Below are 12447 nucleotides of genomic sequence, written 5' to 3'. Positions count from 1 at the left end.
CAATAATCAGTTATACAAGAAGAGATTCAATAAATAATAAATTAAGTTGCTCCAAAAAAAAAAAAAAAACTGTCAAACAGCACAGTAACAGTAAAATTTGGCATCTCATAACCGCCTCGGGTGTATTTACATAGCAGAGGATTTCGCATCGCATGGCGAAGCTGATATGAACTGCAAAAGTTGTTTTTTTTGTTTTGTTTTTTTGTGTTTTTTTTACAGAGGTGAGAAAGTTACTGTAAAAAAAGTCATCTCCATACAAAAAAGTTGTCAAAAGAGGAGCATAATGAATGTAAGGTTCAGGGTTCGAAGAACAGCGCGGTGCGGCGGCTCGTACAAAAAAAAACAAAAAAACAACAACAACAACCCCGTGAAACGGTTACCGGACGCCCATGCAAACAAGCCGGTGAGAAACCCAAGGTCGAGAACCGGCCCTGACTCGAACGCACGCCTGCAGGTGGGGGCAGCAAAAAAAAACAAAAAACGGAGATAACATCAGCTCGAATAACGGAAACCGGTTCATCCTTGTGCCGTAAAAATGCGCGCGTTTGTCCTACAGCCGGCTGCTCGGTGGCGGCGGGGTCGGGGAGGAGGGTCAATTGAATTGAATTTTAATTCCAGCAAGTGGTTCACGTCGGCCTGTGTCCGTCCTCCACGTCAAATAGAACCCCCTCATCTCGCAGGCTGATCATCAGCGAACAAAAACCTGCCGGTGGCTTTTTTGTTGGTCTGGCTTTGAAGTGAGACGCGTGACGTGAGAAAGAAGAAAAACAGCCCAGTCCTCCCTCTCACTAATACCAAAAATTCCAATTCCAAAACAATCCTGCTCAGTTCAGTCCGCTCAGCTGTTTTTGCCGCTGCAGTCTCACTCGCCTCGGTCCCAATCGGTGCTCTCGTCACTGCCAGCGGTGGACTATGAATTCCATTTGTTTGTTTTTTCCCAACCGACTTATTCTTTACAGTATTATTATTAATTTTTTTTTTTTTTTTAACCTTCAAAAAAGATACCAGAAACACACATATTAAATTATTCCTACTATGAAAACAGTGGAATTCATACCGCTCCATTTTTGTGTCGTGTCAATGAGCGAACGACAGTTTTACTACCTGAGAAATATATGAAATATCGTTGTTGTTTTTTTATGGAGCATCTGTCTTTTATTTGATAATTCTTGAAATACCCATCAGAATCAGATTGACTTTTTTTTTTTTACAAAGTCGCCTGGTTTTAATCTTTAAGAGAATCGGATGTAAGGACACACACACACGAGGCACAAACCGAGGCTATATTTTCAGGTGTTTTTTTTTTTATATAATCTCACAGACGTCCAGTCTTCCTAGAATGATCAAATGTTTGTCCTGGATGGAAACAACGTTCAAAAACAAATATTTCTCCTCTGCGCTGATCATTACATCATCCAGCCTAAGATAGGAGAAGAGGCGCTGAACAGAGCGGCACGGTTTGTTGAACTTGGTTAAATGTGCTCCAGTTTCAAACAAAAACAAAAACCAAAAAAACACTACAGGTAAGATAGCAGTATGGAAGCCCCCGGGGCTCATGTGGTAGAAGAAAAGATCTTTGTGAAAAATCACAACAGAAAACAGATCGATAATCGATGAACCTTGACTGTATTTCCCACATAAATATTTCCCTTGTCGCACCTCGAGGGGTTCTGTAGTGCACAAATCTTGTGGGATCTCAACAAAAAAAAGAAATACCTTCTGCCAGGTTTCACAGAGGGAACTCTTGAGACCGCATCGCAGGTCATAAATAAATATTTCAATGATTTTTATCGCCAAAGCAAAGGGAGAAGTCACCCTGACCCGGAACCTTCCTTTTGCAGTTCTATTCGACTCGCAACTTAAAGCAACTGACGTGAGAAAAACGTAGAAAAATGAAAGAGAATTGCTTTTTTTCAACGCAAATTCGTGGCCACAGCTGTTCTGCAAGGGGGGGGGTTACTAAAGTGTGTTAAAGGGGTGTTTTTGCACAACGGCGTTCAGTTTTCTATCTTGTCTCGAAATGGCCAAATTTAAAGAACTGAATCAGGCATATGAACACATTTTTAATGGATATAAGGTTTTATATATGTCCGTTACAGAGATAGGTCCACGATGCATTGGGCCTAGCCGAGCACAAAGACTGTGTTTACCCACCATGTTGGGCTTCTTCAGATGTTTTCAAAATTGTCTCAAAAAAAATCTCAGTCGAGGCAGCAACAGTATAGAAAAAAATGTCATGCCTATCATTCAGCATTCTCTTTCAATGTGTTTTTCTGTGAAGATAAAAAAAAAAAAAAAAAAACTTTTTTTTTTTAAAATTCATTAAATAAATAAGACTGATGTAGTGTTGGTTTCTCTCCTGGTCCGCGGTCTTCGGTCGACCCATGCAGTTGTCTCCTGTGCTGTTTAGTTCCTTTGAGCCTCTGCAAATCAAATTAGACAGGGTTGTCAACTGAAGATAAAAAAAAAAATGATATTTCCAATTAAAAAAAAAAAAAAATTCAGGACAGTTTTACACTTTTTTTTTGGATCATGTTTATATACGGTTTCTTTTTCTGCGGGGTGGAGCATTAGTGGGTGCCACTCGGAAGTGTTTCTGAGCCCATGCAGTGATTTCCACTTCAGATTTGAGTCCGTTTTTATTGCAGCGTCGCCTGAGGGGCCGGAGATCACAAACATCCAATGTTGGTTTTCGACCTTGACCCTTGCATACTGAGATTTCTCCAGATTCTCAGAATCTTTTCATGATTTTATGAACCGCGGATGATGCAAATTCGATGCAACTTTACATTGACAAACATTATTTGTAATTAGTTGCACTACGTGCCCACGCAGTCTTTCACAGCTTCCCCGTTTTCACTGTTGAGAAACTCTTCCTCTCTGCGATGCACTTTTTTTTTCTTTTTTTTTTTTATAACCAACAATGTTACTGATCTGTTGCCAGTTAAACTAATTAGTTGTTGTTTCACTCTTTGTTTTTGTTTTTGTTTTTTTGCATTACGCAACTTTTCCAGTCTTTTATTGCCCATGTCCCAACATTTCTAAAACAGTTTCTGGCATCAAATTCAAAATGAGCCTGTATTTTTCATAAAACAATAAAACGTCTCCGTTTTAACATGAATAAGTTTGCACCGCCTTCATACGGCCAAAAACATGAATCAATGCAGGATACGCGACAACATCCAATACTAGAATTTGCTAGTATTAGCCAGCCCATTTGCAGCCATTACCAAATGGTCATCCCAGACTATTAACTGCAACAAATTAGTCCAGAATTTCATTTTTAATAGTAAAGTGTGTTATTTCTTCTATCCTAAGTTACTTGCACTTTAAAATCCAAACAAATGGCAGGGTCATCGCAGCCAGCAGTTGCTGGAGCATTTCCTGCCGAGTTGATGCCACGCAGCACAGAAAACCCTGTTGAGGTATTTAAATATTCATATTTCATATTGCGCCTCGCTGCCTGAGCAGCCATGTCGAGAAACAACCGATCTGTCCTCTCTACGCGTCCTCGGTCCGAAGCGGTACGGTACCTGTCAGAGCCCCGCTGTGCTGCTGCAGCTGGCTGGTAAAGAAGCGTTCCCGCTGGGACACCTGCTCGTCCCAGGCCACCAGTATTCGCTGTTTCTCCTCCGGCTCCAGGGTCAGGGTGTGCGGGTGGGCCTCCTCGATGTGGGCCCTCACCCCCTCCAGGACGTGGGAGTACTGCAGGTCTCCGCACACCATGCACACCAGCAGCTGGTTGAGCGGGTCGTAGTCCATGAGGTACCGGTTCCTCCACACGGCGTCTGACACGGGGCCCTCCTCGCCGGCGTTACTCTCGTAGTCGTCGAAAAGAAGCTGCGACTCATCTGAGGAGACAAGTCAAAGAACAAGAGTCGTTCACCGCGGCCGTCACTTCGCCGGGAATTGTTCTGCGGTCGAAAGAGCCAAAGTGGACGTTTCACCTTCCGCGTGCGCCGCGTAGCTTATGTACGGAAAGGACTCCGGTACGGGGTCCACCGGATCGCTGGGAAAGACAGATCTCATTATTATCCAGAACGAATCTGACGGCAACGATTGCCGCACGGAGGCAAAAACAAATGTCCCACCTGATGAGATGTTCCGACTCCTCGGAGGAGTTCATCCACTGATCAGAATCCTACAGACAAAGAGAGAGAGAGAGAAAAGGTTGTATTACAGAAACCAAACCAAAAAAAAGGACCAGGTTCTAATATTTCTTTTTAGTCATCGAGCGAATGACATAAAACAAACGGGTGCTTTTTTTTAAAAAATCGACTAAGTGTGTTTAAACTAACTGTATGCTTTCACTTGACTCTCATACACGGTACACCTATGAGCAGGGGTAAGAGGTATTCAGGTCCTTTACTTGAGAAAAACCTTCCAATTCAGAGCCCCTTATTGAAGCAAAAGTACGCAAGTATTGTCAGAAAAATGTGCTTGAAAGTATTAAAAGCACACGCGGTGTCGAAATCAGTGTTTTCCTTGTTATATATGATGTTTTTGGATTAATATTACTGTTGAATTACTGAGCATTTCACCGCTGTAGTTATTTGAGGTTGTGCTAATTGAAACTACTTAGAATATTTCTGGTAAATTTAATCTACTTTGTTCTATGAAGTCATTGTATGTCTGTATTGTTTCTGTCCTGTAAGATCCACGAATCCCCCCCGCCCCCCCAAAAAAAATCAACCAGTTTAGAAAAACGAGGCATTTTCCAGCGTATCCAAATGGGATTTTAAAATAGCTTACGTAGCTTAAAAAGTTGGAGATTTTTCTCAAACCTTAAAGAAACATTTAAACCTTCAATTTAGAAGGAAAAATTCAGAATTATCATTGTGTTATGAATGTTTGTTTTTATTTTTTTTTTTTTATATTATATATGCGCTCTTTGTCTCTTTCTGTCACATTCTCAGCTTCCTACCAGCAAACAGCCTGTATCACATCTTCAGCTTTCAGTATGAACCTCAGAGGTGTTTAATTATGAGTTATCGTGTGTCAACATCATTTAAGTTGAACATTATAATTAAGTCAGAGCCTAGAAGCCATCAAACACTTTTTTTATATATATATATATATATATATATATATACACATGTGCAGCTTTCACCGGTGTCTGGATGTCCTGGACAGGCGGGATGGGCCTCCAGGTGTCGGCGGTTTTCTTCGGGGTCCCTCCCTTGTCCCGAATGGCCTTCCTGGCTCTCTGCTCCTTCTTCTTTATCCTCCAGTACTCCCTCTTCCTCCTCAGGAAGTCCTCCTCGGGCTCCCCCGGGATGGGCTTCGGAGGAACCATGGTGCTCACGGGAGCCAGCTTGGTGGGGGATGGTATCATCAGCGTGGCGCCCTGAGACTGAGCGCAAGGGATTTTGATGGGACTCAGGACTGAACGGGGACTGTGGCCGGGCGGTTCGATGGGCTGCAGGTTGATGCTGGACAGCGGGTTCTCCGGGGGCTTCAGAGTCGGGAGGGAGGGGGCCGAGTCTTCGTCCGTGCTTTGAGACATCCACTCGGGGGAAAGCTGCGGCGACTCGGGGGCTCCTGAGCTGTCGGACATGCTCGTGGAGGGCCCCGTGTTGGCGACGCTCTGCTCTCCGCCGGTGACGGGCAGCTGGACCCGGAGCGCGTCGGGCGACTGTTCGGCGTCGCTCGTTGTTTGGCTCACGAGCAGCACCGGAGGGATGCTGCTCACCGGAGACAGAGAGGTCGCCGACGGTTTGGGATGGAGGGCCGCGGCGGGAGGGCTCGCGTCCTGAGCGGCGTCGATCGTGCCCGAGCCCGGACCCTGACAGACGACAACGCAACAGGTGAATTTTTCTTATCATCTCAGAGAAGTCTATGCAGAAGTCAGGCAGTAATATTTCAGAAAACGAGCACACGCCGCATGTCTTAACCCTCAGTTTTAAGTGGGGTCCTCTCGGTCACTCCACCGTCTATTTCTGCTGTTCAAGCGTTAAATACCAGAGAGGGGTTTTGCTGTGAGTGAGTCAGGTTTGAGCTAGAGTGAACGCCGGCTGCGCCCACAAGGCCGGGACTGAGTCAGAACCAGAAACCAATTACTTCTATATACAGAACCTCGTGTACAGCTTTCTTTTTTTTTTTCCAAATTTCTGATGTGTATATTTATGTTCCTTTTGTGGCTCGGAAGCTTCTGAAATTCAACTAGTTTCTTTCACCTCTCTGAAAACCAGACGTGCACTCGGGGACAATCGGAACTAAAACGGGGAACTGAAGCTGAACCAGTTAGAAAACGCACACAAAAAAAATTCGAGAATCAGAGCGGGCGTTCGACGTCTTCGTTGTCGTCTAATGGAACTCACGAGGGGGAAGCAAGCACACAATATTCTCGATGTTAATGTGGTTTAAGGGTTGAGAGCACCGCTGCCTCGTATCTGAAGGGAAAAAGCACAATGCCGTTTCCTTTCAAATAAACAATGATTATTTGTGTTGGTTTGGGTGTCGCGCTCGTGTCGTGACAAAGTCGCTCACGACGATGGTTTCAAACAGACGCTGAGGCTCGTAATAATTAGGTTGATGACATCACTATGGCATTGAAACATTTTAGAAATATCGATGAAACAGACGCTGCAGTAACGGACGAAGCTTCCGCTCCGCATGTTCTTCGAACATCCAATTCAATCGTTGCAATGCGGAACTGTATCAGGCATTTTCAATAATATCTGCCACGCTGCAACGCAATCGCATAAAGTTACACAGATGGTGGCGAACAAACATGATTCCCGTGTGTCATTTCACCTGGATGCTCCTCGGAGACAGCCGGCTGCCGCCGCCGTCGCCGCCGCCCTGCCGGTCTCTCTGCCGGGCCTTCACCCGGGCCCTCTGCTGCCTCTTCATCAGCTTCCAGTACTCCCTCTTCCTCTGCAGGCTGGTCAGGCCGCTCTGCGCCGACGGCGAGGCGTCGCTGCGGCCTCGTTCCCGCGCCTGTTGTTCGCGGCGTCGCTCCTGCGGCTGCGGTCCATCCGGCGACGTGGGCGCGACGGGATGCAGGTCTGTCGGCTCCGGGGAGCAGCGGTTCCGGCGGCCCGCGGTTTTGGCGCTGCGGGTCCCGCGGGGCGAAGACGGGCCGTCGCACGCTTCCGTGAGGTCTGGACGGGCGGGACGCTGGACATCGCCGGAGGCGGGAAGGGGTGGGAGCGCCTCGCTGATCGGCGACGAGATCTTGAACTGAGGGCTCGGCGGGTCCTCCTGCGCCGCGTCGCTATTTGGCTGCCAGCTTTGTATCTGCAACGTGAGGTCGGCGGCGATCGGAGCGATGTCGTCCTTTTCGAAGAAGAGCTGGGGTAAATTTGGCTTCGTGTCCGGCTCTTCGTCCTCCTCCGTCGTCTCCGTCTTCACGTCCGTCTGCACGCTCTTGCTGTCCGTCACGGTGCTGAGGGATTCCTCCAGGAGTTTCTTCATGGAGGCCACAGCCAGCAGAGTGGTGGCCTGGCTGTCCGCGCTCAGAGCCGGGTCCGACTCGGGCTGAGGCGGCGGAGGCGGAGGCGGGGAGGCCGGGGGTTTGATATCGGGACAGATGGCTTGTTCTGGTGGGAAATTTAGGTCAGCCGCTGCCACCGTGTCACTCTCCTGTTTGATCACGTTTACATTTGATATAACGGGCGTGTTGTTGCGGGGGAGAGGCTGATCGTGCCCCGCGCGAGCAGTCGGACTTCTGCTCGGAGGCGCGGGGTTTGCTGCCATTTGCTTCTGAGCCTTCCTTCGCTGCAGTGCCGCGTTGGCCCTCGCTTGCAAGAGGCCGTGCTTCAGTCGGACGGCCCGAGCTGCCCGTTGCTCGCGCTTCTTTATCCTCCAGTACTCCCTCTTCTTCGCCATCCTCTCCTCCTCCGTCAGCCCCGGGTCCAGAGACAGAGCCAGGAGCGACGGCGCGCTGCTCGAGACGGACATCTTCATGACGCAGCCGCCTCGGTCGGACCCCGGCGTCGACCCGCTGGAAGCTGCGCTCCGAGGGCTCTGGGGGTGAGTGAGCGTGAGCTGGCCGACGGCGTGGACAGCCGAGGGCTGCGAATTGGGAGCAATTGGGCTTTCCAGCTGAGTCCGCTGCGGTCTGATTGACAGCGGTCTCGGAGGTTTGTCGACCGCTTGTCCGGCGAGAGGAAAAGAGACTTTCACGTGCGCCGGACGAAGCGGAGGAGGAGGCAGTTGTATCCTGACGGGAGTAAAAGCTCTCCGTTTGGCGTCAGGCGGGCGCTGCCGTTGTGCGATGGAGGTATTCTTACGAGCTCCGCGGAGCTCATCGTCCCTTTTGTCCTCCTCTGTCCTGTAATCCGGCGGGATCTGGGGCATGTTGTTGGTCAGGGTCCCGTCCTCCTTGATGAACCCTCCGATGGCGTCCGAGGCGTGGACGAGGCTGCCCGAAGAGTGCGCCAGCGCTCTGGCCTTCCTCATGTCCTCGAGGATTTTCTGGTAGCGTTTCACCCTCCGCATCAGAGAGTCTTTCTCCTTCAGGCGAGCCTTCACCTCCATCGACATCTTAGCTCGCTGCTCGCGCTTTTTAATCCGCCAGTACTCTCTGCGTTTGGCTATTATCTGCTCGGGGGTGTCGTTGGGGTCGATTTTGGGCATGCTTCTGGCCCCGAACATCATCAACGGGGATTTACATCTTCGGTGAATCATGAAATTCTTCTGTGCTTCGATGAACCTTTGTCGGGGCGTTTTACATCGGGAGATCCCGCGCGTAACGTGAGAGAGATGCACGTAGCTCGGAAGTTTTCGATACGAGTCGGCGGTTTTTCTCACATACGTCCCACCGGACGTGTTGGCTGTCTGCGTGAACTTATTCCCATGTGCGGTGTGCACTTTTATCTGATCCGTTTGCAGGCTGGCTCGAGCGCCATCGTTCGTGTTGACCGGAGGGGGACACCGCTTCTGTCCCGCCCCTCTCAACGACGTCTGAGCCGGGAGAAGAACCGGGCCGCCCGCCGGTCCCGGGTTTTGCGCGGTTACCCTCGGACACGTCGTCTCCGCTCCCTTCGTCCTCTCCCTGACTTCCACCGTCCGAGCGGCCAGCTTCGCTCTCTGCTCCCGCTTTTTAATCCGCCAGTGCTCCCTGCGCCGGGCCGCCTTGTCCTCCTCGGACGCCGGGGAGGGCCGCGCGTTGCCGACGCCTTTCGCCCTCGGCGCGGTGACGAAGGCACTCGCTGTTCCACTCTGAGGCGTCGCGTTCGTGGTTTCGCCCTCCGTTTTGATCAAAACAGAGCCGCCGGGTGAGGACACGAGCATCCTACCCGCGGTCGCATTGGCGGGTGAGAGTTTAGCCCGAACGGGCGGCGCAACTAGCGCCTTATGTTGGGTTACGGGGATCGGCGCGCCCCGCATAGACACACTTGGCTGAGTTGCGGTTTGAGGGGAGCTGCCATTGGTAATTCTTGTCAGTCTGACAGGAGGCACTGAGGAACTGGTGTTCAGGTGGGTTCCACTGGACGTGGATGAGGTAACAGCTCTGCGCACGGCAATCCTCACTGCCGGGTATTTCACCGGGGTCGCGTCGCCCCCAGCAGCTTTGGCCGACATGGAACATGATACGGGCCACTCCGGTATCACCACCTTGTTGAGTCTCACTGACTGGAGCCACTTGTCCTTTTGGACTCCAGCGGCTCCCAGTAAACTGTCTTTAACTGCGCGTCCAGTCCGTGATGCAGAGTTGTGCGACTCATCGTTACTCGACAAGGAAGAGGAAGGAGCCCCCGCTGGTGCATTTAGAAGTGGGATGTTTTCCCCTCTGCCGTCCCGTGCCGACTTCCCTCTGCCCCCAGACAGCCGGGCCCTCTGCTCCCGCTTCTTGTTTCTCCAGTACTCTCTCTTTTGGACGAGCGTGGCGTCGTCGTACTCTGAGGCGGGCCGGTAGCGGTGGGACATTGAACCACCTTTCCCTTTTGGAGTTGGCATGCTATCGCCAGCTTGGACAGCCCATTACTTCTCATCCAACGGTAATTGTTAGGTTTGTAGTTTTTTTTTTGTTCACCACGCTGATTCAGTTCAGCCCCTCAGGCCAGAATTCTTCATGGTGTCCTCTTCTGTGGCGCTGCCAAACGTCCAAGACATCACGTTGGTGTCCAGGCGTCCTGAGGAACAGAAAACAAGTCTTAGTTTCATCTTTGTAATAAAACTGATATCAAGAATTGCTATATAAGTGATATGAGGCAACAGTTTATCAAAAAAGTTCAACATAATTCGATGCAAACTAATTTCATATATAACACATCTTTCATTAGAAGAGCCATGTCTTCTGATAAAAAAACAAAAAACAAATGCAAGGTTAAAGAGGAGCAATAAGTGTGTACTGAAGATATTCCACACTTCATCAGGAACACCTGTATAGTCTAATCAGTTCAATTAAAACATAGGTCAGCCGTAAACCCCATCCTTCTGCAGAATATAGTAACACTACACTGAATTTATGCCCGTCAGAAACTGAATCGTTTGCAAATGTAGAAAATGCAGCAGAGCAGTTGTACTGAACTGGATTACAGATGTTATTAATCCAGTTTGACTCCATGACAAATTAAAGCAGCGAGCATTACTAGAGACTCACGAAGGGAGTCTAAATTATCTACTGATAATGAAGTATTTCAAATAGAGATTTATTAACCTTTTTTTCCCCCCCTCCATACAAAAAAAAAAAAAAAAAAAAAATCACACTTTAGGTCACAGCGATTTTTCAACCAATACAAATGTAAAATGTTATTCAAGAACATCAAATATAATGCAGGAATAGGATAACAAGCTATTTTATGTGGTCTATAACACGTGAAGGAGCGATATTCACAAACGCTGCATATTGTATAAAACATCACATGAAATTTGACGTCACCTGATAATCGCAGATGGGATTGTGATGAGTTCACGTTTCAGCAGAATTGTGAGTGCTGGTTTCAAAGCATGTCAATTATGTCCTATTGAAACTGCAGTTCACGTGCTAACGCTGCAGCTAATGTCCTATAGTACATGTTATTTAACGCGCAGCTTTACATACCCGTATGTGAACACGATCATCAGGCGCTTGGGGCTTTTTGGTAACTTTTTTTCTTCTGCAGCTATACTTAAAAAAATAATAATAATATTTGAACTCATCACAAGCAGGATTCAATGCAAATTAAAAAAAAAAAAAAAAGACAATGCTAATGACGCCCATCCTGCTCTCCGGGCATTATTTACTAACCACGAGTCCCGCGTAAGACAAGAGTCAATCTAAAGTTATTTACGAAAGACAAATGTGAAATATTTTCGGTAAGGTTTTTTACTCAAATAACCTCGTAGTGTGGTACAACGAAATGTTGTCAGCAACGTAAACCAGGAAGGACGCGGAGTGTCACTGTCCCTTTAAACCTGTCCTCTCTCTATCACAAATTATATCTGTCGAGAGCCATTTTTTTTATTCTTTATTCTCTGAGTATTTGAACAGAAACACGGCCGGGGCGGTTCAGCTGGAAGCACAGTTACAAACCAACAACCGGAACCCCCCGGCCAGAAATGAAGCGCATCGGCGCGTAAACCGTGCCTGAATTTCTGTCTCTCTCAGCGGCGTAATGGACAAGCTCTTCCTCCTCTTGTCCTCGCGGACTGCCGCCTGTCTGGAGTCTGGCTTGCCTGACTAAAAGACCCGTGAAAAGCCGCGCGTTTACGGTCGTAAAAAGCGAGCACGTCTGGAAAACGCGAGGAAGAAAAAAAAAACAAAAAAAAAAACATGCACGTCCGTTACCTTTTAGTTATACCTAACTTTTCCGGGACAGTTTTTGGGGAACGTTTTTGGACAGATATTTTTTTTTTGCCAGGACACTGCAGCTACTTTCCGCCAGCCAGCCAGCCGTGCTCCGAGGCTGCCTTGACAACGCTGTAAAGTACCAGGATGTAGGACCCTGGATGCTTGACGTGCGCGCGCGTTGCGAGTGTGCGCGTGTTGCGTTGACGCTGAAATAGTATAGTACGACGCACCTCCACCCCACCCACCTCCACCTCCACCTCCACCTCCACCCTTTTCCCGTTTCAAGCCGTAACCCCGTTCATTCAGGATTATTATTAAAAAAAAAAAAAAAAAAAAATGATTTCACTTAATTGTAAACAAATGAATCGAGTTACGAGATCCGTCTGACTGATTTGCTTTTAATTTGGATCTTTGAGTCGTTTCACTGTTTAGACAAACATGAAAATGGGATAGGAGATCATTTAAATAACGGATTAAAAAAAAAAAAAAAGACAATTCAGTGAAAAGGCACAGAAAGTTCACAATAACGTGGTTTTTTTGGGTTTTTTTTTTCCAAGTTGGAACATGTGAACAAAGGTCCATTGATTTATTGGCTGTTTTTGCAGATGACCTCAATAGATGTGCAGTTTTGTGCAGAAGTTTCAGGCATAGAGCTGCAGTTCAATGTAGGATTTAAATAATATGCCCACTCTCATTTTCTAACATCGGGATGTTTTTGTTAGAGC

The 12447-nt window shown here is 48.0% G+C and overlaps 1 protein-coding gene across 1 annotated transcript; it reads right to left on the bottom strand.

Annotated features, from left to right (window-relative positions):
* Positions 1-1784: 1784 nt before the first annotated feature.
* On the bottom strand, positions 1785-11253 carry LOC138626335 (uncharacterized). Its single transcript, XM_069707910.1, has 7 exons — positions 10994-11253; positions 6757-10082; positions 5111-5785; positions 4092-4141; positions 3948-4009; positions 3534-3851; positions 1785-2423 (listed from the first exon to the last, which is right to left on the bottom strand). Exons 2-7 carry the CDS (start codon positions 9904-9906, stop codon positions 2407-2409), a joined length of 4272 nt encoding a protein of 1423 aa, XP_069564011.1. The 5' UTR covers positions 9907-10082; positions 10994-11253; the 3' UTR covers positions 1785-2406.
* Between the last annotated feature and the right edge of the window lie 1194 nt (positions 11254-12447).

The sequence above is a fragment of the Brachyistius frenatus genome, unplaced genomic scaffold (assembly GCF_029030835.1).
Source record: "Brachyistius frenatus isolate BFR_SWC_R1_liver_20210118 unplaced genomic scaffold, ASM2903083v1 Contig_73, whole genome shotgun sequence".
Taxonomy (NCBI): domain Eukaryota; kingdom Metazoa; phylum Chordata; class Actinopteri; family Embiotocidae; genus Brachyistius; species Brachyistius frenatus.
This window is presented reverse-complemented; position numbering and strand designations above follow the sequence as displayed.